Source organism: Arachis stenosperma, chromosome 7 (genome assembly GCF_014773155.1).
Source record: "Arachis stenosperma cultivar V10309 chromosome 7, arast.V10309.gnm1.PFL2, whole genome shotgun sequence".
NCBI lineage: Eukaryota > Viridiplantae > Streptophyta > Magnoliopsida > Fabales > Fabaceae > Arachis > Arachis stenosperma.
The window spans coordinates 18,677,275-18,700,502 of record NC_080383.1 but is presented as its reverse complement, the minus strand read 5'-3'; the positions used below and the strand labels follow the sequence as shown (position 1 = coordinate 18,700,502).

General features: G+C 33.8%; 2 protein-coding genes across 4 annotated transcripts; one reads left to right on the top strand and one right to left on the bottom strand.

The window, feature by feature from the left end:
* Nucleotides 1–12,667: 12,667 nt before the first annotated feature.
* Nucleotides 12,668–18,459, top strand: LOC130940997 (pre-mRNA splicing factor SR-like 1). 3 transcript variants are annotated; one of them, XM_057869326.1, is made up of 6 exons: nucleotides 12,668–12,817; nucleotides 13,438–13,816; nucleotides 15,081–15,161; nucleotides 15,661–15,732; nucleotides 15,981–16,068; nucleotides 17,311–17,549. In XM_057869326.1, exons 2-5 carry the CDS (start codon nucleotides 13,529–13,531, stop codon nucleotides 16,047–16,049), a joined length of 510 nt encoding a protein of 169 aa, XP_057725309.1. In that variant the 5' UTR covers nucleotides 12,668–12,817; nucleotides 13,438–13,528; the 3' UTR covers nucleotides 16,050–16,068; nucleotides 17,311–17,549. The 3 variants fall into 3 exon arrangements, with proteins under 3 accessions (XP_057725309.1, XP_057725307.1, XP_057725308.1); XM_057869324.1 differs by lacking the exon at nucleotides 15,981–16,068 and having other exon boundaries at nucleotides 17,311–18,459; XM_057869325.1 differs by lacking the exon at nucleotides 15,981–16,068 and having other exon boundaries at nucleotides 12,683–12,817; nucleotides 13,512–13,816; nucleotides 17,311–18,459.
* A 505-nt stretch (nucleotides 18,460–18,964) lies between these two features.
* On the bottom strand, nucleotides 18,965–22,567 carry LOC130940678 (transmembrane 9 superfamily member 3-like). Its single transcript, XM_057868893.1, has 7 exons — nucleotides 22,264–22,567; nucleotides 21,881–21,921; nucleotides 21,206–21,791; nucleotides 20,868–21,005; nucleotides 20,606–20,762; nucleotides 19,685–20,169; nucleotides 18,965–19,481 (listed from the first exon to the last, which is right to left on the bottom strand). The coding sequence occupies exons 1-7, from the start codon at nucleotides 22,425–22,427 to the stop codon at nucleotides 19,262–19,264; spliced, it is 1,791 nt and encodes a 596-aa protein (XP_057724876.1). The 5' UTR covers nucleotides 22,428–22,567; the 3' UTR covers nucleotides 18,965–19,261.
* Nucleotides 22,568–23,228: the final 661 nt, after the last annotated feature.

Genomic DNA, 23,228 nt, shown 5'->3' with positions numbered 1-23,228 from the left:
CCGAATCGGTTAGGCCATCAATTTCCAAGCATTCGTCATTGAACCGGTCCAGGTATTTTCTGGTCGGCTCTCCCTGTCTCTGGGTTATCCCCAGAAGGTTGATCGGGTGCTTTGCCTTTGCTATTCGTGTTGTAAATTGGGCTAGGAAGGCATGGTTGATGTTCGAAAACCCATAGATGGACCCCTGCGGGAGGCCGTTAAACCATCTGATCGCGGGTCCTGCCAGGGTCACCGGGAAGGCTCGGCACCTCACCTCGTCCCCTACTCCCTCGAGATTCATCCTTGCTTCGAAGGCCGTGAGGTGTTCCAAAGGGTCTTGGGTTCCATCGTACCTCATGTCTGTTGGTTTGTCGAAGTGTTTCGACAACCGGACTTCAAGGATGGATCGATGGAATGGGGTGGCGCCCATTATCACGGGTCGCCGTGTACTCTCGGACCTCTCTTCTCCGTCTTCGCGATTTCGTCCCGTGTAGCGCGTTTCCTTGCCTCGGGAGTAGATGATTGTGTCATTTCGTCTTCTCGGGATGGGCGACTCTTCTCGAGTGCTCTCCGCTTCCGTTCGGGATGCGGAGGCGTGTCGTAGACGACTTCGGTGGGAGACTCTCTCTCGGCTTTCAGGAGATGGGGAGTAGCTAGGATCGGTGGTTCGTCGGTCGTGCTCCTGGTCGGCCAGCTGCCATTCCAGATTCTGGACCCTGTGGCGTAGCTCCTGCATTATCCTGGCGCTGTCGCCACCAGTTCCTCCGAAGGGTCGCGTCCTTGTGTGTGGTTCAGTGCATTGTCGGGGGGACCTTCGCCGTCCTCTTGACGAGGCGACGGAGGCTGCCCCCTCTGCTCCGGCTCCTCGGCCTTGGTCTCCGGCACCCGGCACGACGTCCATTTAGGCGTCCCCACAGATGGCGCCAATGTTCGGTTGTGCGGTTACCGGACGGTTCGGGTGGAATGTGTAGAATTGGGGACGCTTCGATCACGATCGTGTTGGGATCCGGTCTGCCGAACTGCCGAGCTCTCGTTGTGGAATGAGGGGGTGTCACCTGCAAAGACACTCCGACACTCTAGTCAGTTAGTGTGCAGTTGAGAAATGAGTTAGGTGGAATCTGTGACGTACCTCGGGGGAGGGGTAGGACCCTCCCCTTGTATATTATGTCAGGTGTGGGTCCCACGAGGACAGAACCCACCTTCTTCGAAGCTTCTCTGTACAGCTGTCCACCACAGCTGTCCCGGCCGCGTGTGCGGGTCGGATATGGGCGCATTGTCCGACCGTTCAGGTCGGGTGGTTGGCGGGTCGGTCGGCCCAAGTCCCCTTTTGGGCCAGGCCGTAACAAATTCTAAGCAAATAAATTCTAATTTAGATTATGAAAAGATTCAATTCTCAAAATAATTTCTAAAAAATATAATTTTATTGTTTAAATATAATTCGATAAAATGTCATTTTTTTTAAATGAGTAAAAATGAATATATATTATATCAATGAGCTATAATTCAAATGACACAATCTTCCTATACTCACCTAAAAGATTGCGGGTTCGAATTTTTCAAATTTCGATAAAACAAATGAATATATTATTCTTTGAAAGTACAAAAAATTCAAAACTTTTTTGTTTAAAATATAAAAAAAATAGTTAAAAATAATGAGTTTTCAATATTTAAAAAAAACTAAGGTAAAATTTGATATCTAAAGTTTTTTAATATTATTTTAATTTTTTGCCACTTGAGTAAAAGAAATCATGGCTGTAAAAAAATTAGTTTTTAGGGGATTGATTTTTTTTCTCTCTTATTTTAAATTGAGTTTGTGTTATTGGGAGAATTACTATTATTATCAATCTTGTAATGCATTTGATCCTCTATCTTCGTGTTCTCTCTTGTCTGATACTCTTTCTCCCTCTTACTCCCTCTCTTTAATTTCTCTCTTCTCTTTTTATGTTTTATTCAAATAATCTAAGTTACATAAAAAATACCACATTTTTTTAGTCTAAATAAATTATAAAAATCAACAAAAAGTGTTGATTTTCTTATTTCATATTCTTCTATCTTTAGTTTTATTTTATGATTATTTTTTTGTTTAATCTCTTTTTATACGTAGCTTAAGTTAATCATATATTAAAATTAAAAAAAGTAGTAAATATTTTGATAAAATTTAATAAAGAGTGTTTTCTTCTTATTACTCCCTTCTACAAATCCTTATTTTTCTTCAGTTTTATTTTATTCTTTCTATAATTATCGTTTTTCTTTTTTTGAATAGTTTTAATTTACAATAAAACCTAAAAAAATAAAATACGACAATTAATCAAATTTTTAAGTGATTAAACATTGTGATTGATGGTAATGCAATATTTATTCAATATATACTCTTATTATTCTAGAATACCTTAAAAAGTATCAAATTTAATAATTCTTATTATTTTTTATATCATTCACCATGTGAATGAATATAAGAGATTAATTAATTTATATTGATACTTCACTATATATATATTGTATTACTTTATTATTAAGTACTGTAGTTACAATATCAATGAATGAGTTTCAGTTTTATCATTTCACTTCCACTTCCACTTTCACGTTTCACCCTTTTACTATTTTCACCTTTCATGTTTTAAGTCTCCTTCTCTATCCAATTCTACTTCCTGTATTAATGCATGAGAACACATTTATGCTTTTAATTTCTTACTCTATCTCAATTGCTATTATGGTATCAGAACCTGAGATTCTGCTTATCTTCAAATTCTGATTCATCTTTCATTTTTTTCCCCAATTTTTTTTCTTTCTTTTTGGTTCCAATTTTTGTCCCAATTTTATTTTGCTCCTTTCTTGATTTCTTCAATTTGGTGTTCCATAATGTCAATTACTCTATCGACTAATGTCTATACAGTATCTTCTAAAGGAGTTTCGAATTCCACAATTCATAGCACCTACTGTTTACTGTGATAATCAAAGTGCTTGCTTATTAGCGGCTAACCCGGTCCTTCATACTAGGTACAAACATATGAAAATCGACTTTCACTGCCTAAGAGAGCTGGTGAATCAAAAACAACTCTATATCCTCCATATACCTTCTATAGATCATATTGGGGATATTTTCACCAAACCTCTCTTATCATCTCTATTTCATAAATTTCGAGACAAACTTAGAGTGGTTCTTCAACCCACTACTAAGTTTAAGGGGGCTGTGAATGAATATAAGGGATTAATTAGTTTATATTGGTACTTCACTATATATATATTGTATTACTTTATTATTAAGTACTGTAGTTACAATATCAATGAATGAGTTTTAGTTTTATCCTTTCACTTCTACTTCCACGTTTCACCCTTCCACTACTTTCACCTTCCACGTTTCAAGTCTCTTTCTCCTATTCAATTCTACTTCCTGCATCAATGCATGAGAACACCTTCATACTTTCAATTTCTTACTCTATCTCAATTGCTATTACACCATATGTTTATGCATAAATCAAATGTTATTTACATAAAATATCATTCTTAAACAATATTAAATTTATAGTTAAAATAATTAAAATATTTTTTTATATCTAATTGATAAAATTTATGTTATTTTAAAAAATCTTGTTTATTAATGTCTTTTAATTACTATCAGATTCACATACATATGTAAAAACTAACGCCTAACTAATTATTTATATATAAAAGAAAGATATGTTTTTAGAATATAACAGGTAACTATGTAAGTAATATCTTTTTATAAAAAGACTGCCTAAATTTGTGACAAAGATGATGAAAAAATTTTTAAAGTGTAAAATGTGAAATGTCCTTAAATGGCTAGAATCATATTATTAAAAGTGTGAAATGTATATAAATACTTTACTATAGATTTATTGGGTACATTAAAATATATCTTTAAAATAATAATAAAATAACAAATACTAATTTTTTTTTCTAATCTCTCTCTCTCACCCACTAAATTTTTAGCTTAAACTTTTCTATTCTTTTTTCTCAACCTAGATTTGATACAGTATATCTTTATGGTATCAGAAGATATCAGAGCTTAAATTTTTTTTCTAGTTCTTTAATTTAACTTTTATCACAACCACTAAATCAATTGTTATTTTTGTTAGAAAATTATTGTTTATTATTTTCAGATGAGTATAATATAATATATAATAATTTGGTCAAAATAATAAAAAAATCTTTAATCTATTTGGTCGAAATAATAAAAAAAAGTTTTGATATGTTTTTGTAACTTTTTTAAATGCATGTGCGATGCTCTTAAATGATTTTTATTTTTTTTTAATTTATTGTTGATTTTATTATTTTAATTTTCTCTTTCCCTTTCCTTCGTCTTTTCCTTTTTTTTCCTTTTAACTTTTTTTCTCCATTTCTTCTTTTTTATTTTTTTTACCATCTCTTTTTTTTCACTTTATTTTCTGTGTGTTGATTAATTTGCTTTTTTTCTTTTAGTTTTTAGTTTTTAATAATTCTTTGTAGTACGATTTCTCTTTTTTTGGTAGTATTTTTATTCTTCTAGTGTGGGTGGTGCTAATTGTTAAAAAAATTATAATAAAAAAGATGACAATAGCCTAATTGTTATAGTTTTAAGGCATGATTAGATTTTTATTTTTAGAGGGATATTTTCTTCCATACAAAATTATTATTGGGTTAATGACAATACTTTCTAAAAATATAATGAAATTTTTAATTTTTTTACTAGCGATCTTAAAAAATTACTTCACACTCTCTTTGAATTTGAAAAGGAAAAAGACTTGGTAATTTTGGAAGTTTCTAAATTGATAACCACCCACATTGTGATTCATGCACCTGACAAGGATCATGGTGGTGTACCGCTTGTCAAAGATTGCAGTTGAGGTGGGGGGATTGTGATTATTTACTATCCACGTGTGTGTTATTTTTCCAATTGATGATCTTACAAGGTTCATGGTGGTGTACCGCTCGCAATGGCGGAGTTCGTTGTGGTGTACCGCCCACTGATGCGTGAGTATCTTCTCTATCTTTTTCTAGTGAATTTGCATTCAAATCATTGAGTTTAATCAATATTTAAATATCTTTTAGCCACTATAGATGCTACTTTGAGTTATGTACAATTCTGTTTATTTCAGGTAGCATTCAGATGAATTTGATGGAGTTTTTGTAGAAAAAGAGAAGAAAGTGAATGATGTTGTCAACTCTGACCTCCTTGTACTCCAACGAAAATAACTTGAGCTACAGAGGTCCAATTGATATGATTCTAGCGGCATTGGAAAGTTAACTTCTAGATCTTTCCAACGATGTATAATAGTCTACCCTTTCTCTCCATTCTATACAGTGAAGATCACAAAGCCTCCTCCATTTGCGTGTTACCAGGGCAGCGCCTAACTTCAGAATCTTGAAGTTAGGCGCCAGGAAGACTAAGAGCACATGATTGCAATTTGCCAGGGCAGCGCCTAACTTCACTTTTGTGAAGTTAGGCACCAGTTAAACTTCAAGACATGGTCCCCATGCCAAATCAAGGCATCAATGAAGATTTTATTTATTTTGATTAAAACTTTTATTTTATTTACAAATAAGAAAATATATTATTTAGTTTTAGAAAATATATTTTACATTAATTAAGATTAGATATAAAAGAGAAAAGAATTAGCCATTCGGGCTCCTCTCTTCTCTTCTACCTCATTCCGCACTTTACAATTTTTCAGAATCCTTGTTTTTTCTCTGAACCATAAGCAACTAAACATCCATTGTTAAAGTTAGGAGTTTTGTTTATTCTATGAATTAATACTATTACTTTTCTATTTTAATTAATATATGGATTTCAATTTCAAGAATTGTTTTCGTTCTTTATCTTATGAATCTGGGTGGAACGGAAGTATGACCCTTATTCTATTTGAGTTCTTGTAAAACTTGAAAAAGTTCTTTACCTGAACAACAGCTTGAAAACAAATTCTCCTAAATCACTAATTATTTGGATTTAACGGGATGCGTGACATATAATCTTCTTATATTTGGATAATTAGGGTTTCTGTGGCACATAAACTAGATTTGAAATGAACTCTCTAATTGGAATCAAATGACCAAGGAATTGGCAGTTAATGAAGGTTAGAGGAGACTAAAAAGGTCTAAGAAATTAGGGTTTAGTCACATATAGTTTGCCATGAATTGAATCTTGCATGATTAAAGTAGTTGGTAAGAAAAGTTAATCCAGAAAATAAATATCTCTAAGCCTTAGCTGTTTTCTCCATATGTTTCACAAACCATTTACTGCTTGCTTTCTGATATTCTGAATTTACTATAAATGCTTTTGAACTCTCAAAACACTATTTTCTGTTTGTCTAACTAAGTAAATCACTCAATCATTGTTGCTTAGTCCATCAATCCTCGTGTGATCGACCCTTATTCATCTGAGATATTACTTGGTACGACCCGGTGCACTTGTCGGTTAGTTTGTGGATTATAAATTCCACACCACCTACTAGGTGGGGCTCGTGGTGGTGTACCACCCACTGATTTTCACGAGGACGATATCTAGGTTAGCTACCAGATGTATCGGGTTCTGGCAAAGTAACCGACATGCGCATATTTATTTGTAAGTGTATTTTTTGTGATTATGGGTGTGCCATATGATTGTTTGATTTATGTGTTTTTTATTTGTTAAGTCTAAATGTATTCTATTGCTCGTTGTTGTTGGCTGTGGTAATAAAATAAACATGACTATACACCCCGACCCTACTAAGAACTCTCTAGTTCTTACCCTCTATTTTCACCATTTTCAGCTACAGGTGCGAAGCTTTAGTGCGGAGCTACAGAAGCATAGAAGATTATGTTCACGAATTGAGTTGTAAGAATTTATTTTTCCCTCGTCGTTTATTGTTTTTAGTTTTTAGAGGGGTAGGATTTGTTTTTGAGAATCTTGAAATAAGTCTACGTTTTTAATGCTATGTGAATATATATACCTTTGTGGTTAAGTGGTTTAAAATGAATAATCTTTATTTTCTTAATTAAAGGTAGTATAAAATAAAAAGGTTTAGAGGTAAGTAACGCCTGAGTTTTTGGTACGATCATGAGGTGATAAAATTTTGGGTGTTACATAGTACGCTTCATTCGAAAGAAATGAAGTTGCTAGCATGCGGTCCCATGCTTCAAACAAGACGTTTTAGGGCGTACAATGTCAATGGGTACAATTTTAGGACTATCACAAAGGAAGACGGGTTGAAAATCCAAAATAGTGGAGTTTATGTCTCATCTAATACAAGAAGTTATGCAAGCATGCGTGACAATAGAGTGGCTGTTGGTAGTGTTCCATATTATGAAAAAATTGTGGATATAATCGAATTGAATTACAGCTGTCATTTTACAGTGGTTTTGTTCAAATATATTTGGGCTGATACAACTACGACCAAAGACATCAGACAAGACCATCTAAGCCTTACCAGCGTTAATTTCACTTGTTCGATACACACCAGTGATCGAGAAGACGATGAACCATACATATTGGTATCAAAAGCTCATCTCGTATACTATGTGCATGATGAAGTAGATAAAGAATGGAGTGTAGTGGTTTATGTAAAATCACGAGACTTGTATGATATGGGAGGAGAGAATGAAAAAGTTGAAGCTATTTTTTCTCCACATTCAAGGTTGAACATATCAGTGGCAGGTGACATTGGTGATTTATAATTGACAAGTGATGATGATATAGAAGACCCAACAGACGATGTTTCTGAGAATTTCGATGATATGTCATAATGGAAATAGGAAAAACGTGAACGTCATTTACAGAGGATCTGTGTGTGATTAATAAGTTTAATAGTGTTTATGATGTACATAGATTGCTGGTTACATTACTATCTTTATTTTTGTAATTTAGTTAGATCTTTACTGAATTGTTGGTTTTCATGAATAAAAGCAGTTTTTCGTTTCTTCCAACGTTTGTTGCTAGCAAAAGTTAGTTTATAATTAAGTATTGATGTCGTCATTATTGTTGTTTTTCTTAATTTCCAGTGAAAATAATTATGATATCGAGTAAATCATTATCAATTTTAATATTGTTACGACTAACCAATATAGTCAACATAAAATGGTGGTGTAACAGGAGAAATAAAAACAGAGGACTTCTTATCATGCTATGCAAGCACAACATTCGTTAACAAAATGGATATGGCCGCTCCATTCTCTTCATTGGAACATGCAATTACTATTGCTAGAAACACATGGTTTCGTAAATTGAATATTAGGTGTTGGTTGGAGGCTATATCAGGACGATCTTATTCTAACAAATACTTGAAAACAGCGAACAAAGTTACTATGCAGGTTTGTTCGTTAGGCATACCTTTAAAAACTTGTGTTAAACTATATTTGAATAATATATATTTTAAGTTAATATATGCTAACAAATTTGCTGTAATAATAGTTGTTATGTTGATGTTCAAATTTATAGAAACTTCGGCTACGTTTATTTACAAAGACAGGACACTGAGACATGGATAGAGACACAAAATTGTGTTTGACAGAGGAGACATGGACAGAGACAATGTGTCCAGAGACAATGAATTAATGTATTTTGTGTCCATCCTGACAGAAAGAATACGGAGACACTAGTAAGAGACATAACTTATTTTTCATTTTTTCTTTCATTATTTTTGTTAATTTTTCATAATTATATTTTTTATTATTATATTTTTTATCTCAAATTTTTGAATGAAAAAAATGAGAATAAATTGAAATTTCATAATTTGTTCTAGTTTATCACCAAACAAAATACAAAAATACAAAATTTTGTGTCTCTGTCTTTTATGTCTTGTTATCTGTGTCTTGTCTTGTCCTATTTTCAGAAACAAACGCAACCTTCATGAGTGATGATCAATGTACGAAGAGAAATTTGGGTATGTTTTTGTGACATGTGCAGCTGGTAGGACATCTAAAGACATACTTGCTGAATTAAAGGTTAAAAATAAATATCTAGCATAGAAAGTGCATCATAGAGAAACAGTATGCTTTACAAAAAAGACTGTGAACTATACATTTTATTATGATGCAGATGCGCTTTAGAAATACGCATGTTGTTGAGTTGGATATTGCTTTAAAAGAGGAAATGAAGTATATATAATTACACATTACAGAGCTTCTTTCCAAAAAACCTATCCGAACTACCGACAAAGGAGATGGTAGTTATTAATTTTTTTTAGTTTTAAAGTTCCCTTACCATTTTAACGCACCTTTTTTTCTTAATTACTAGTTAATGATCTGGGAGTTATCATTTTCTTTTGAGTAGACTTAGATTATTGTATGCATGTTGATATTTTCAGTGTTAGTTGAATATTCAAGCGAAATAGTTAATGACATTCTAGATGGGATAGAGACTAATTCAAAAGACAATTTAGATGATATCCCCTTAGTAGAATTGACACCTCGAGACAATTTGAACTCAATAAGGTTTCAGAAGAAGACAATGAAACTTTATACACCCAACAAAAAGAAATGATGTACATGCTACAAAAAAGAGCTTCAATCTGAACAAAAAACCATGGTTTGGAGATAACTTATTAGATTCTTTATCACATGAAGGCTGTAAATTTGTATTTCTGGCTAAGTCAATACGATGTTGAAGAGAAATTTTGACTCATTACTTGGTTGCCTACTTTAAGAATTCTAATCTTTATGCTCTATTGAACTTTGTTTTGACTTTATAAATTCAGACGTTGACTTGATTTTTCTTTAACATTTATACTTGAATGCAAACTTAAAAGATGCTGATAGTAGGGGTGAGTATGGGTAGCGGGTACCCGTCCGAATCTGAACCAAACTAATTAAATTGGTTCTGAAACCGACGGGTAATCAGGTCCAACCCGAATCAAACCGATGGCCTTTGTTAGTAATTGGTTCGGTTATCGGTTCTGGGAGTGCGAAACTCGAACCAACCCGTGAACCCGATCATATATTAATTAAATAAAAAAATTTAAAAATATATGGCTTTTCTATTAGACAATGATTATTCACTATTAATATGTTTGGATTTTTATGAGTTTAGTTTTTAATGTATTTGGTGTTTAACATGTTTGGATTATTTCTATTGATGTTACATGTTTATTGTACTTGTTGAATTTTTAAGATAAAAATTTGTTTTTTTTTTTATGAATTTTGAAGTCATCGGGTACTCAATTACCCGAACCGAACCAATCCGTTCTTAATTGGTTTGGTTTGGTTTGGGTACATATACAAAAAATTACAAATCCGAACCAAATCGAACTAATTACATTTTGATCGGTTCGATTCTAATTTTACCATAAATCCGAACCAAACCGACCCGTGCTCACCCTAGCTGATAGTACACGAGAAAATCTAATTCGTAAATTTGTGCACATTATTAATCAATATACGTTTTTTTAATTCATTAATTATTTTTTACATAATACAAATTCGAAAATGTATGTAATACATTAAGTAACAGTGTTTGAAACATATTTTTCCAAAAAAATAGTGAGAACTTAAGTAGATTTTACATGACAATGTTAAAACATAAAAATTCGTTTTAAAAACATATTGCGGTGATTGGGAGAAAACTACTACCACGAAATCGATATTTTGCGGTGATTATAGCAAAACTGCTACAAAATAAGAAGCTTTTGGAAGCCTCTCTTTAATCAGTCGTGACAACCGCCACTAGATTTTCATTTAACAGCGGTTTTTGTAGTGCATTAGTGACAATTGAATTAGAGATGAATATAGGTTCATAATTTTTAAAATTCAACGACCATTTTAATCATTTTCAGAATTTGAGACCATTTCCATGAGCGTTGAAAATTTTAGAGATTGAACTGAATATTATCTCAATAAAAAGATATTTGTGAGATTAATTTGGACCTAGACTAAGACTTTATTTGGTTGTAACAAAGTAAAGAGAAAATAGAAAAAAATATTAAAACAATTTTTTAATAAAATTTGTCACTTTTTAATTATTTTTAGGCTTGTAAGTACTTTTTTTCGCTAAGGAATAAAATAATATTTTAATTTTTAAAATTTAGGTTAAGTTTTAATTTTAATTTCGTCTCTTATATTTAAAAATCTTATTTTTTCTCAAATGTCTTATTTCGTTTTATTTTTAAATTATTTGATAAAAATTCAATTTTTTCTTCTAGAAATACCTTTTTTCTCATTACCATTTTCTTCTATGCAACAACAAAAGCTGCAATTATAATAGTCATTGTAGTAATAGTAGTAATTTGAGAGTGAAAATAATAAAAAAATAAAAATAAAAATAATAAAAAAATAATTTTAGTTAAAAAATTTAATTTATTTTCAAAGACAAAAATAAGATAAAATAAGATATTTAGAATAAAAATAAAATAGTTTAAATATTTGAAACAAAATCGGAACTTAAGATAAATGTTACACTAAGATAATTTTTTTATCTTTTATTAAATGGATATTTTGTTGAAATTAGAATTTTTTGAGTCATGAAATAGTTACTGTTTTAAATATTTCAAAGATTTTTTATTTTTTAGAAAATTAATTTAATTATAACATATTAATATGAAAGATTTTTCTATAATCGTCTGACCTAATTGTATACAATTATTGTTATTTGTTATACAAAATATAAAATAAAGTACTTATTTGAGTGTTATTATTTTGATAAAAAATATCTTTTTTTTAATGAATTTTATTTTTATTTTTTAGTGTGTTTGACAAATTTTTAGTAGTAAAAGTAAAAATACTAAAAAAATAAAAAATATTTTTTTTGAAAAGGTGTAATTTACATCTTTTTTAAATAATTTTTTAAAAAAAATATTTTTTATGTAATAAATAAACAAAAAAGTACTTTTATATTGTTATACCCAGGGACGGACACAAGGGGGGCGAGTGGCGGCCTCGGCCCCCCAACTTTTTTTAATAGTAATAAATTATTATGTATAATTTAATTTTTTAAAAAAAATATTTAGTATTTAGTCTAGTATAGATAAATATCCAGTCTAATTTAAATATTAATGATTTTTAATATCTAAAAAGTAACAATATTAAAAAATTTTAAAAAAAATATTATTAATAATATTTTTTAATTAAATAAAATTTTTTAAATCTCATAAAGTGAATTCTTTTTTTTTTGTGGCCGTCTTTTTTTATTCATTTGATATTAATTCTCTCTGTCTCAACTACTACAATTAAGAGATCTTTTTCAACTATGAATATTGTGAAAAATAACTTAGAAACAAAATAAAAGATGAATTTCTTACTAATTGTCTTTTAATTATATTGAAAAGAAAATTACTGAAAAATTTGACACAAATTCTATTATTAATGAATTTTATGATACAAAGAATCGACCACTTTGTTAATAAAAAGTATACACATATTTTTTTTATTTTAAATTATATTCTTTATTGGTATATTTTTGTAATACATCTTATATTATACAATTTTTTTACATAATTTTTAATATTATATATGTTATTGGCTCCCCATACTATCATTTCTGGATTCGTCCCTGGTTATACCCAAACATAATTGATAAATAAAATTTTTTTTTTCATGAGATATTCAAACATAAAATTACTTTTACTTTTTCATAAAATTTTTAAAATAAATAACTTCAAAAAAGATATTTTTTTATAAACTCACCCAAACAATCCAAAATAAGATTATATTATTATAAATTATGAAACTATAATATGCGTGTGGACCAATCCAGTCCGGTCCGGTCGATATACCACCGGTTCTGCTTTTATTTCCATATAGGTGAAGGTAAAGCACAATTTTCTGTTCCCTTTTATTCCTCTTTCGAACAGAGGCCTCAGGAACTAGGGTTCTTCATCACCGTGCATTAAGCTTCTTCAGCTTCCTCGCTTCCACTCACCGCTCTTCCCAATTGGTGCGTTTTCTTCCACTCAGTTGCTTCCCCTTCCTACTTTCCTCGTTCCTCCTTTTTCCCTTTATATCTCACTTGCTTCTCGCAAAATCCCCAATCTCGATTTTTTCGGCAAAGGCCTTTTTTTTTTCTCAAAATATTTTCGTTTCTGGTTCTAGGGTTCTGCAGGTATATATATGGCCTTGTACATTTTTCCACTCTTTTCCTTGATTTCAATTACTGTGTTGAATATGATTCAAAGTAACTAGCCGATTTCGTTTCAATTTTTAATCAAATAGATGTTCGATTATGCATTTTTGGTAGTAATTGTGGCGGAATTGTTAGTGATATTTCTAAAATCTTTTGGTTTTCTGAGTTTTTTTGAACTAACGGGAGGTTGTACTTTGTGAAATTTGAGTCAAAAGAGATTTTTGTTTGAATTTCTTTTTCCGGGGGCATGTATTTTCCCCCAATTATTATTTGATTGCCACAGTAAACGAGATTCGTGGTTGAAAACTAAGTAGTTGTGTACTTGTCCTTTAAATGAAACCACATTTTTTTTTTGCTTATTTCATGCTCTCTTATTTTTTTTTTTTACTGTTTTATTTTTAAAATTCACACTTTTTTTTTATCCTTTGCTGTAGGAATGGGATTGTGACTTCATATTGTGCTATAAATTGATTCGCCTTTCTTCAAATTTTAACTGTGGGAGCAATAGAATATTTTGTGACCACCATGGAGATACAGACTTGTGGCAAGCCCATTGATTCCTTGCTGGAGAAGGTGCTTTGCATGAACATTCTGTCATCTGATTACTTCAAGGAGCTCTATCGGTTAAAGACATACCATGAAGTTATTGATGAGATTTACAATCAAGTTGATCACGTAGAGCCATGGATGACAGGAAATTGTCGTGGCCCTTCAACTGCTTTTTGCCTTCTATACAAGTTCTTCACCATGAAGCTGACTGTCAAACAAATGCACGGGCTACTAAAACACCCCGATTCACCTTACATTAGAGCGGTATGTAGAGGTATCTTTTGATGTGTATGGATTTTGTTAATTTTGTTTTATGTAGAAGTACTTAAAGCTTTTGTATATTCATTAAGGGGTGTGCTTTCATGCTCATAGGCTATGTTTGGTTAGTGTATACTTTCATTACTTTGAGACATAGACACACAAACATAGATAATTAAGACATGAACACAAAATACACAATATATTTAATCTTGTTTGGTAATGAAGAACAAGGCATGAGAAACAAATTATCTTCCTACCAAAATGTCAGTTTTATCCCTATATCATTACCATTACTCTACCACCATTAATCACAACCACCACTAGTCCACCACCGCAAATACCACCATAGGTTTTCCATTCTTTCTTTCCAATATCTAAAACTACTACCATCAAATACAACTATACAATTACCAAATTTGGAATTTAAAAAGATTAAAATAATTCAATCAAAAAATGAAAAACGAATAGAGAGACTGAAGGAGGAACCGAGAGAGTGAAGGAGGAAGAAGGAAAGATCGAGAGAGGGAGGAGGAGAGGAGAGAAAAGGGTGGCAGTGGCATGACTGGTGGTTGAGGTGACAAAAGACAGAACATGGAATGCCAAAGGAGCTGTTGTTGCTGAGCGACAGAGGAGGCATTCCTTGAGGAAGAGGGAAAGATTGAGAGAGGGAGGAGGAGATGAGAGAAAAGGGTGGCAGTGGCATGACTGGTGGTTGAGGCGACAAAAGATAGAACATGGAATGCCAAAGGAGCTGTTGTTGCTGAGCGACAGAGGAGGCATTCCTTCTTTGTGCGATAGAGGAGTATTCACAGTGGAAGGCGGATGGTGAGGGAGAGTGAGGCGGTGGTGGTTGGGTCTAACTGTGGAAGGAAAATGAAAGGAAAGGAGGAGACCATTTCCATGTCTCACCAAAACAACGGTAGACGTGTGCCACCATTTCCATGTCTCTGGTGGAAGTGGACAATAGCCAAACACAGGCATAACTCTTGTTAGTTGTTAATAGCTCTCCTGCCATTACATACCATGTAACATGAGAGAAATGGGATCCTTGATTACACATCATCCCAGAATACACTAATACAGCAATCTTTAGCCTATTAGGACGCATCAAATGGCTTATTTTGTTTGAGAATGTTAAAGGGATTCATTTATTTTCAAAGGATGGGTTGATTATATTTTGCATGGGCAACATTCTATTAGTGTCTTTTTTTTTTATCTAATATCCCTTTTGTCAGTTTATCTTATGTCATAATTTTATTGCTTATAGATTGGATTTCTGTATCTGAGATATGTCGCTGATCCGAAAATTCTGTGGAGCTGGTATGAGCGTTATATTAAAGATGATGAGGTAGGGTGATATGTTTATGAAATCTTTTTAGCTCTGGCTGCCTACTATGAAGTGCCATTTATTTTCTTAAGCTATTCGTTACTTTCTTCCACATGTCGATTATTCTATTTTAAAATGTATTTTTAATTCTTTTACATTATAATTGAAATTTAAAGATCACTGTCTTTCATTTATCTGCATTTCCCGCCATGTGTCAAGTCGGATGATATATGTGAAAGTTTCTGATCAAAGTGCTGGAGCTATGCAAAGGGCAGATATTGTGTCCTGTCAAAATATTTTTGTCTACCAAGTGTTCTCATATTATATGCTTTTGAACAATCCTGTCAAAACTTTAGCTTCTGATACATGCTGTGACATGTTCATCTTCTATGGAATTGGTTACATATTTGTGTATAGTTGTATTAAATAATTTGCTATGTGTTTATGATACCATTTAAATGTTCATGCTTATATAATATACAAACTGTTATTCATATTAACTAATGATGCTGTATTTCAGGAATTTTCTCCTGGATCCAATGGTCGAATGACTACAATGGGTGTATATGTTCGTGATCTGCTTCTTGGACAGGTTTGTTATCAAATCCATTAGACTGCATTATTTTTACACCAGTTTGCTCCCTCATTTAACCACTTTGGACTCTTGCTTTCATTTTGGTTGTAGAAAATCTAATGCATTGACATAATAGTCAGCAAGTTATACCCTAACACATTGATTATGGGAATTTTTGTTTAAAATTTAGTGCCATATGTTGGCTAAGGGGAAAAAATCATTTCGACTCAAGTATTGACTAGTTAAATTGAGAATTCTTTCTTCAGAGCTCTCCTACCAGATTCAAGATGCATCACGAGATTGCAAATCCAGATGTGTTCCACATCATCTCATAATTTGGAGTAGCAGTATGAGGTGCATTCAGTATCTTTGGACATAAAACTTTCATACCTACCAGTAATTGCAGATAACTAGTAGTTTGAAAGAATCTTCCTTTTATCTTTCTTGACATGTTCTTGCTGGTTGCATTCTCTTAATGGTTGTCATCTTTTTTCTAAAATCATTGCTCCAACACCTGCGGCATCTAGTCAGAAATTTGAGGGTTTTGTTTTAATTTTTTTTTATTTTAAATTATAGTAAACGCATTAGAATAGAAACCTTATTTTAGACTCTAGAAGATCTTCTTGTTATTAATTTTCGCTGTCATATTAATTTGATCTCTCGGTTAAGATCTCCCATATTTTATCCCCTTTGTCAACTCTGGTTTACAAATTATTAACCTCCATTATTTGGATAGAGTTATAGATTTTTGGCTTTAATACCATTCTTTTAATGATGAAGTAAGTTATACTTAATGTTTTGTGTCCTTCATAAGGGATGGGTTCCATTTCTCATGTAACACCTTGGCTCACTTTTGGAATTTGGCATGCTTTATGTCGTATGTAGATGTATTTGCCTCCCCTATCTTTATTTCTTTTTAGCATATTCAAGGTAACTTCTATGAATTACAGTTTCTGACGCCCCAGACGGGGCAAATGAGGCAGCAGTTGATGTCACTGTCTTCATTCATTTTTTCTTGATTGCTTTCTGCATTGATAATTTATGCTTGTAACAATTTGCTGTTCTGGGTTGCTGGTAGACTACTAAAGATGTTGCTATCAATTTTTTATTTAAAATTTTTTAATAGAAAAATTTATGATGCTATAAAAATTTAATCTGCTTTTAGTTTGCTTCCCAAAAACAAAAGCGTACACAAACTAGAGTTTCTGTTTGAGTTTAAGATGAATGCAAAAATTGGAGCAGATTGCCTAATTAAAATACTTTTTTAATATATGTAGATTCAAGCCGAATTTAAACTAGAGTTTCTGCATTCTTGCCAACATTGCCTTGATAGTGATTGTTATCTCGGTAACAGCACTGAGCACAATCTTATTCCTATTCTGTTTTCTTCTCTGGGATTTGGATTAAGTGAAACTACCTCATGGTAGTAGTCTTTCTTTGTTATCTGTTGGTATTATATGACTAAGGGTGTTTTGTGCATGGTATGAAATATGCATCACTGACAGAATTAAATGTTCAATTTCCAAATATTATTTGATCTTGTTGCTTAACGTTGCATTAAGGAAGGAAATTGATGAATCTGTTTTGTTGTTGCAGTATTACTTTGACACCCTCTTTCCACGCATCCCTGTGCCTGTACTGCGGCAGGTAACGACTAATCTTGAGAAGTTGAAGCTACCTACTACACATTCTGGTTCAACAGGTGAAACTACCCGTCATGGTTCTGATGATACTGCCCGTCGACCACCCTCTGTAAAAGCAGCCCTGTCAGTGTCTTTTGGGCAGCGTGCACCACATCGTGCCTCCACAAGGGATTCTTCACCTATCCGCCGTACAGCACCTGCCCCTCACGAAAGAAATGGCAGTGATGACATAAGAAGATCTCGCAGCCAGAGTCGTGAATATTCTGACCGGGACCGGGACCGAGACCGAGACAGGTCGAGGTCCAGGGACAGGGATCGAGACCGAGAAAGGGACAGGGATCGGGAGCGTGATAGGGACAGGGATAGGGAGCGCGATAGGGACAGATATCGTGACCGAGATAGGAGCAGGGACTTGGATCGAGAGCGGGATCGGGAAAGATACCGGGATCGGGATCGGGATAGGGATTATGAGAGGGACAGACACAGGAGAGACAGGGATCGGGAAAGAGATAGAGAGCGAAGTTATGATTACGATAGGAGGTCTCGGTATCCCGAGAGGGAAGGCAGTCGGGATTATGACAATGGCAGTAGGCGTCATCGTAGTAGGAGCAGGAGCCGAAGTAGAAGTAGGAGCAGGAGTAGAAGTCAGAGCTTGCAAGCTGGCACTGCACGGTTCGACTCACGGTCTAGTCCACAGAGAGATGGAGGCAAGAAGGCTTCTGCATCCAGTAATCTAGCTAAACTTAAAGATATGTATGGCGATTTAGGCAATAATAAAGGAGATGCCAACGTGGAACGTATCCCTAGAAGGGATAATGGAGGTGAAGAGGTTATTCGACTTGGTGGTTCTAATTGGAGGTATTGATAGGCATTATGGAATTGCTTGTATGGGATCTTTTCATTTGTCTGTCTCTCTTGGTTGACAAACTGTTATGATTCATTATTGGGATCTATATAGATAATGTATACTAAATTTGTTCCTGTTACATTGAATTTCATGTTTTGTAATAGCAAGCTTTAGACCAAAGATCATTCCATGTAGTCCAGAACTACTCTCTTTCTATTTGATTAGTTGAAACTGAATATTTTACTGCTTCTCTTACTACTGTCTTGCATTGCATTCTAGAGGCTTTAGATTGATGCTCAATTTTCATGCTCATTGTAGTGCAAATTGCTAGAGAAGATGATCCTAGTCAGCAAGAATTTATAGAGTATCATACCCTTGATCGTGTGGCTTGTTCTTTTGCGAACGTTATTATTAGCGAGCATTGTTATTACTAAATTAAGAAAAAAACGTGGCATTGCATATTACAATTTTTTTGGTGGTTTTTTTTTTTTTTTATTAAAAAGAATAATCTTCACTCTTCATCTATATGTTACTTTTTATCATAGTATTATTCAAAAAAAATAAAATAAAGATATTATTGCATTGCACATTTTTCAAAAAATTTAGTTATATTCATTTTTTACTCAATTTTATTCTTCCTAATGCATATCTTTCTAGATCGTTGAAACTGTTGCACACTTGAACGAAAATGTACCTAATGCATTTTTTCTTAAAAGAAAAAAATGAATAGGCAAACCAAACAGATAAACAAGAGGCCAAGTTATAATATGTTAGATATTGAAACTCTATTTATATTCGTATATTGAATCCTGAAGAAATTCTTGCCAACTAGGATTCAAATCAAGTCTCAAAGCTATGAACTATCTATCAGAAACTTAAAGTGTGTGTAGTATGGAAGCTATTCTTCTATATTCATGCACCGTCTATGAGATTATCTAAATTGCTGATACGAATATGGGATTGAGAAGTTGTGTGAAGCACCTCAAGGCCTTGCATTAGCACTTAGCAGCAATGAGAAGAGTGTGGGAGCCTCTGGCTGGTGGCAATGAGCTTGTGTCTATTCACACTTGATAGACCGGTATATGTGACGGACAAAGAATAACGCAGCGCGGAAACCAACAGTTCCCAGCATCAGGAAGAAGCCATAGCAAATGCAGGCCATGTAGCCGAAAAAGAAAGAGGTTTGCATGAAACCAAACATATCAGATCTTGCATAGTAGAAATATATGCAGTACCCATATATGAACAAGCCAGTTGATCCACCACACACAAAGGACCTATTTTTCATGGAACAAGGGACATGAATTGCTTCTGTGAGTAGGCCAAAGAGAAATTATTTTTCATCATAAGGTTATTAAACTCGAGTTCATCTAAATTCGTAAAACTCAACTTTTAAACTCCAGAGTTTGATAACCTTAGGATAAATTCGATAGACAAGCAAAGAAAATGGTGAGAAAATTTGTTATTGAGACACACATACCTCCACCACCATTGATGATCCTCAGCAGCAAGCTGAAAGTATGTCAATGCCACAGTGATGAAAGCAGTGACAATGAAGAGAATGATGAACACAATAAAAAGAATGCTGTATATGGTGTAGATCTGGTGACCCCAAATACTGATAAATATGTAGTAGAGTTCAATGTAGATGGCACTGAAGGGCAAGAACCCTGCCATTGCCATTTGAGGAAGCGTTCTGCGATACCAAGGCAGTTGAGGGATCTCCCTTGGATACTTGTTCGTGCGACAAGGAGTTTGGAACTCCGGTCTGCTATTCCGGCCAGCAATCCCTCCCACAACTAGTAAAGGTGAGGTTACTAGTGTCCATAACAGGAAAATAACCACAATTGTTCCAAGTGGTAGTGCTGCAGTGGAGCTATATGCAATTGCAACAGTGTTAAGAAAGCAGAATGTCAAGAATAATGGCCCTGAGAACAAACTTCCAGTCAATACCATAATTTTCATCTGGCAACACCAACAAATCAAAACTTCATGAGTATACATTTTGGTTTCTGCTTTCTGCAGCACACCATCAATAGTTTCTAAGCCTTACCAAATCTAAATTCTGCCTAATAAGTACAATAAACCATACTTCACATGTTTTGTTTCTTTGCCATGAATCCTTTTGCTTACATGGATTAATCGACGCGATAGTTTCCTATCATAAGCCATATGTATTTAGCTTCTTATAATTACATCTTTTCTAGCTATAGGATTGTCCTCTATTTGATCCATTCTCCTAACTTGAGCCTCTACAGACTACAAACCTTGTTTGAACATGTCCATAAAAACGAAATGCGCAAATGTGATCACTGAACTAAGTGAGTAAGTGATGAAGAACAAGTCTTAAGAGTGGAGTGGAGTACTAGAGGTATCTGTTGTCTAAGGAGTGAGAATGTACCCAGTTTTTCCCTTCAATCATGTAATAGAAGGACGCTGCAGAGTAGCCGGCGATGCCTGATGTTAGCGCATATATGATAACCAGTGCAGTAACCAAAGCTCCCCTATTGTATGGATAGAAAACACCAACTAGAGCAAGCATAAAGATGAAGATTGAACTGAAAACAGCATCAAAGATAGATGGTCACAGAAGAGCTGAACAATAAAATGCTGAGACATGAAACTCATTTTAAGAGACATAATTTCATGAGAGGATAACTCACAGTGCAAATAGCTGGGTGCCTATTCCAGTTGCTGCTGCAAACAAGGACTTATACATTGGATATCTGAAAACATCACCATGTATATACTTCCATCCACTCCCCTCTTGTTCATCCACTGCCTCCTCATCATGTGTGAACCTATCATGTTTGAAATGGAGGATACAATGAGTTTTGTGAATTCTATTTCTGTATCTATCTTGTTTTCCAAGCAATTTCGTGCGTCTTATTAGTTTTTATATATTTCTGTCCTCAGACAGTTACTAAACAACAAGGCCTAAAAGGTTAAAGTCAAGGAGAGAAGGCAAAGAAGAGATTAGCGAGCAGAGAATAATTCTTACTTCGAAAAATCATTCTTAAGGACATGCATGAGGATTGTGGCAAGTAATCCGGTCAAGAGGAGTACAGCTACACAAGAGTTGATGATAGAAAACCAATGGATTTCCAAGTTGAGTAGCATCAATGATGCTTGTGAGTATTTCTCCAGCCTCTTCTCAAAAGACATATCAGTTGGAATCCATTGGACAGAATATGTGAAGTCCACATCTACCTCTGTATCTTCTGTCAAGCTCACAACTTCATTAGGCTTGTTCTGGACGAAAACATCGATGATTCGATCCTTGTTGTAAAGGATCTCAAAATGAGTATGCCTGAAAAGATAGACTTTTGCGCCAGCCGTGTCGTCTTGATCTTCGCTTTCAAATCTTCCAAGGAATCCCCATATTGGCAAGTCATCATAGTACATTTGGAAGAAGTAGTCCTTCAAGATGGCGACTCGGAACTGCGCAACCTCTGATCTTGTCAGTCTCTTCTTGCAGATACTCTTAGGCTCTTGATCAATTTGGAAATCCATTGTGAAAGGAGCAACAACTAGTCTATCCCCATTCAAAACTTCACCAAGATCTTCTTTCTTTTCTTCAACATTAGCTACAACCACCACAATATTTTTTTTTTCTTTTTGTAATTTCAACAATGATTATTGTTGGAAAAATGAACAATGACAGCAGGAAACTAACCTGGTGAGCAAAAAGGAAGATCAAAATATCGGTATGTCTCACTGCGACATCAGAAAACAAAAAGAATTCATAAAATCAGAATATGGTGAGGAAGAAGTTCATGATAGTTTAAAATTTAATGCTCTCCCCATTGCAAGTGAATCCAAAACTTGACATTCAACCAAACATAACTAACATTTCCATTTAATTTTTTTCTTTTTCTCATTTTACAGTTAAACTGAAAGTTATTCATATAACTAATCACACACTGATGATTGCCTAAGCTTCATTACACACATTAAAATCAGAACAACCCAATGAAAAAAGAACAATCTTTTAGGTGGATTGGGATTGAAGCATGTTGAAAGCACAAGAAGTAAAGGAATCAGATTGAGGAATCTGACCTGGGATTGTGAAAGGGTCCCACCTTGTTGGCATAAAAGGGAACTGAATCTCCTTGCTTGTAACGGTGATCCGATGCACCAGATGTCACATTTCTTATGCAGCACCACCACAGAATCATCACAATGCACACACCTCCACCCAAACACGCCGTTGACTTTTCCATAAAGAAGAAGAAGAAGAAGAAGAAAGAACCTTTCAATGCAAAAGGCTTCTAGCTCTTCTTCTTATGTGCATGAGAGTGTGCAAAAATGGATGAGAAATAAATAACAGAACAAAGTAATTTCCACGTTACTTCCTTCAAACACAAAGGGACAAATAGAATAATAAGAAAAAAAAAATGAATGACTACTTCATAAGATTTGAATTTGCTGTGTCTTTATATATGGAAATGAACGATGGGAGTTTTCTAAGGAGTTGAAAATTGGAGAAATGAATTGTCTTCGTGAATGGTGAAAGGTGAATGATTACATTGACGTGCCTAACAAAGTTGTTACAATGAGAAATGATATCATGTTCTTGACTTTACTCATGTTCCTTTCTAATGCTGTGATTTTCATGTCGATTGGATTAAGGTTCCTGTCCCAATGTAAGACAAGATTTCTTGTTTTCTTTTCTTTTCTTGTTTTAAGATCTAAATTCAATTCAATAGATGTCATATTTTGGGTCAATGAGTTGTTAAATGGATTTTTATTTTTATTAATACCATTTTATTAACTTACCATATGCTTCATTTAGAAAGAAGTGAAACATTAAATGTATTTTTGAAGTTTACTTCCAAGACCAAAGTATTATAAAAAGGTTTTAAGTGGATAAAAATATTTATGAAGAAAACCATAAATTTATTCGAGGGTGTTCATGGATCGGATCCAATTCGTCGGTATTTATCCGAATTCGATCCAAGAATTGCGAATATGGATCCGATCCGCACACTTATGGGATCGAATTATAGATTTTATGTAGGTAT

What these genes read in the sequence shown, in the direction of transcription:
- LOC130940997 (XM_057869324.1), top strand. Translation starts at nt 13,529, where the DNA reads ATGGAGATACAGACTTGTGGCAAGCCCATTGATTCCTTGCTGGAGAAG. An exon ending in ATTCACCTTACATTAGAGCG is followed by an intron (nt 13,817 to 15,080) that starts GTATGTAGAGGT and finishes TATTGCTTATAG; the next exon opens with ATTGGATTTCTGTATCTGAG. An exon ending in GTTATATTAAAGATGATGAG is followed by an intron (nt 15,162 to 15,660) that starts GTAGGGTGATAT and finishes GCTGTATTTCAG; the next exon opens with GAATTTTCTCCTGGATCCAA.
- LOC130940678 (XM_057868893.1), bottom strand. Translation starts at nt 22,427, where the DNA reads ATGGAAAAGTCAACGGCGTGTTTGGGTGGAGGTGTGTGCATTGTGATG. An exon ending in TCTTCCTTTTTGCTCACCAG is followed by an intron (nt 21,792 to 21,880) that starts GTTAGTTTCCTG and finishes TGGTGGTTGTAG; the next exon opens with CTAATGTTGAAGAAAAGAAA. An exon ending in TGATTGAAGGGAAAAACTGG is followed by an intron (nt 20,170 to 20,605) that starts GTACATTCTCAC and finishes TGGTGTTGCCAG; the next exon opens with ATGAAAATTATGGTATTGAC.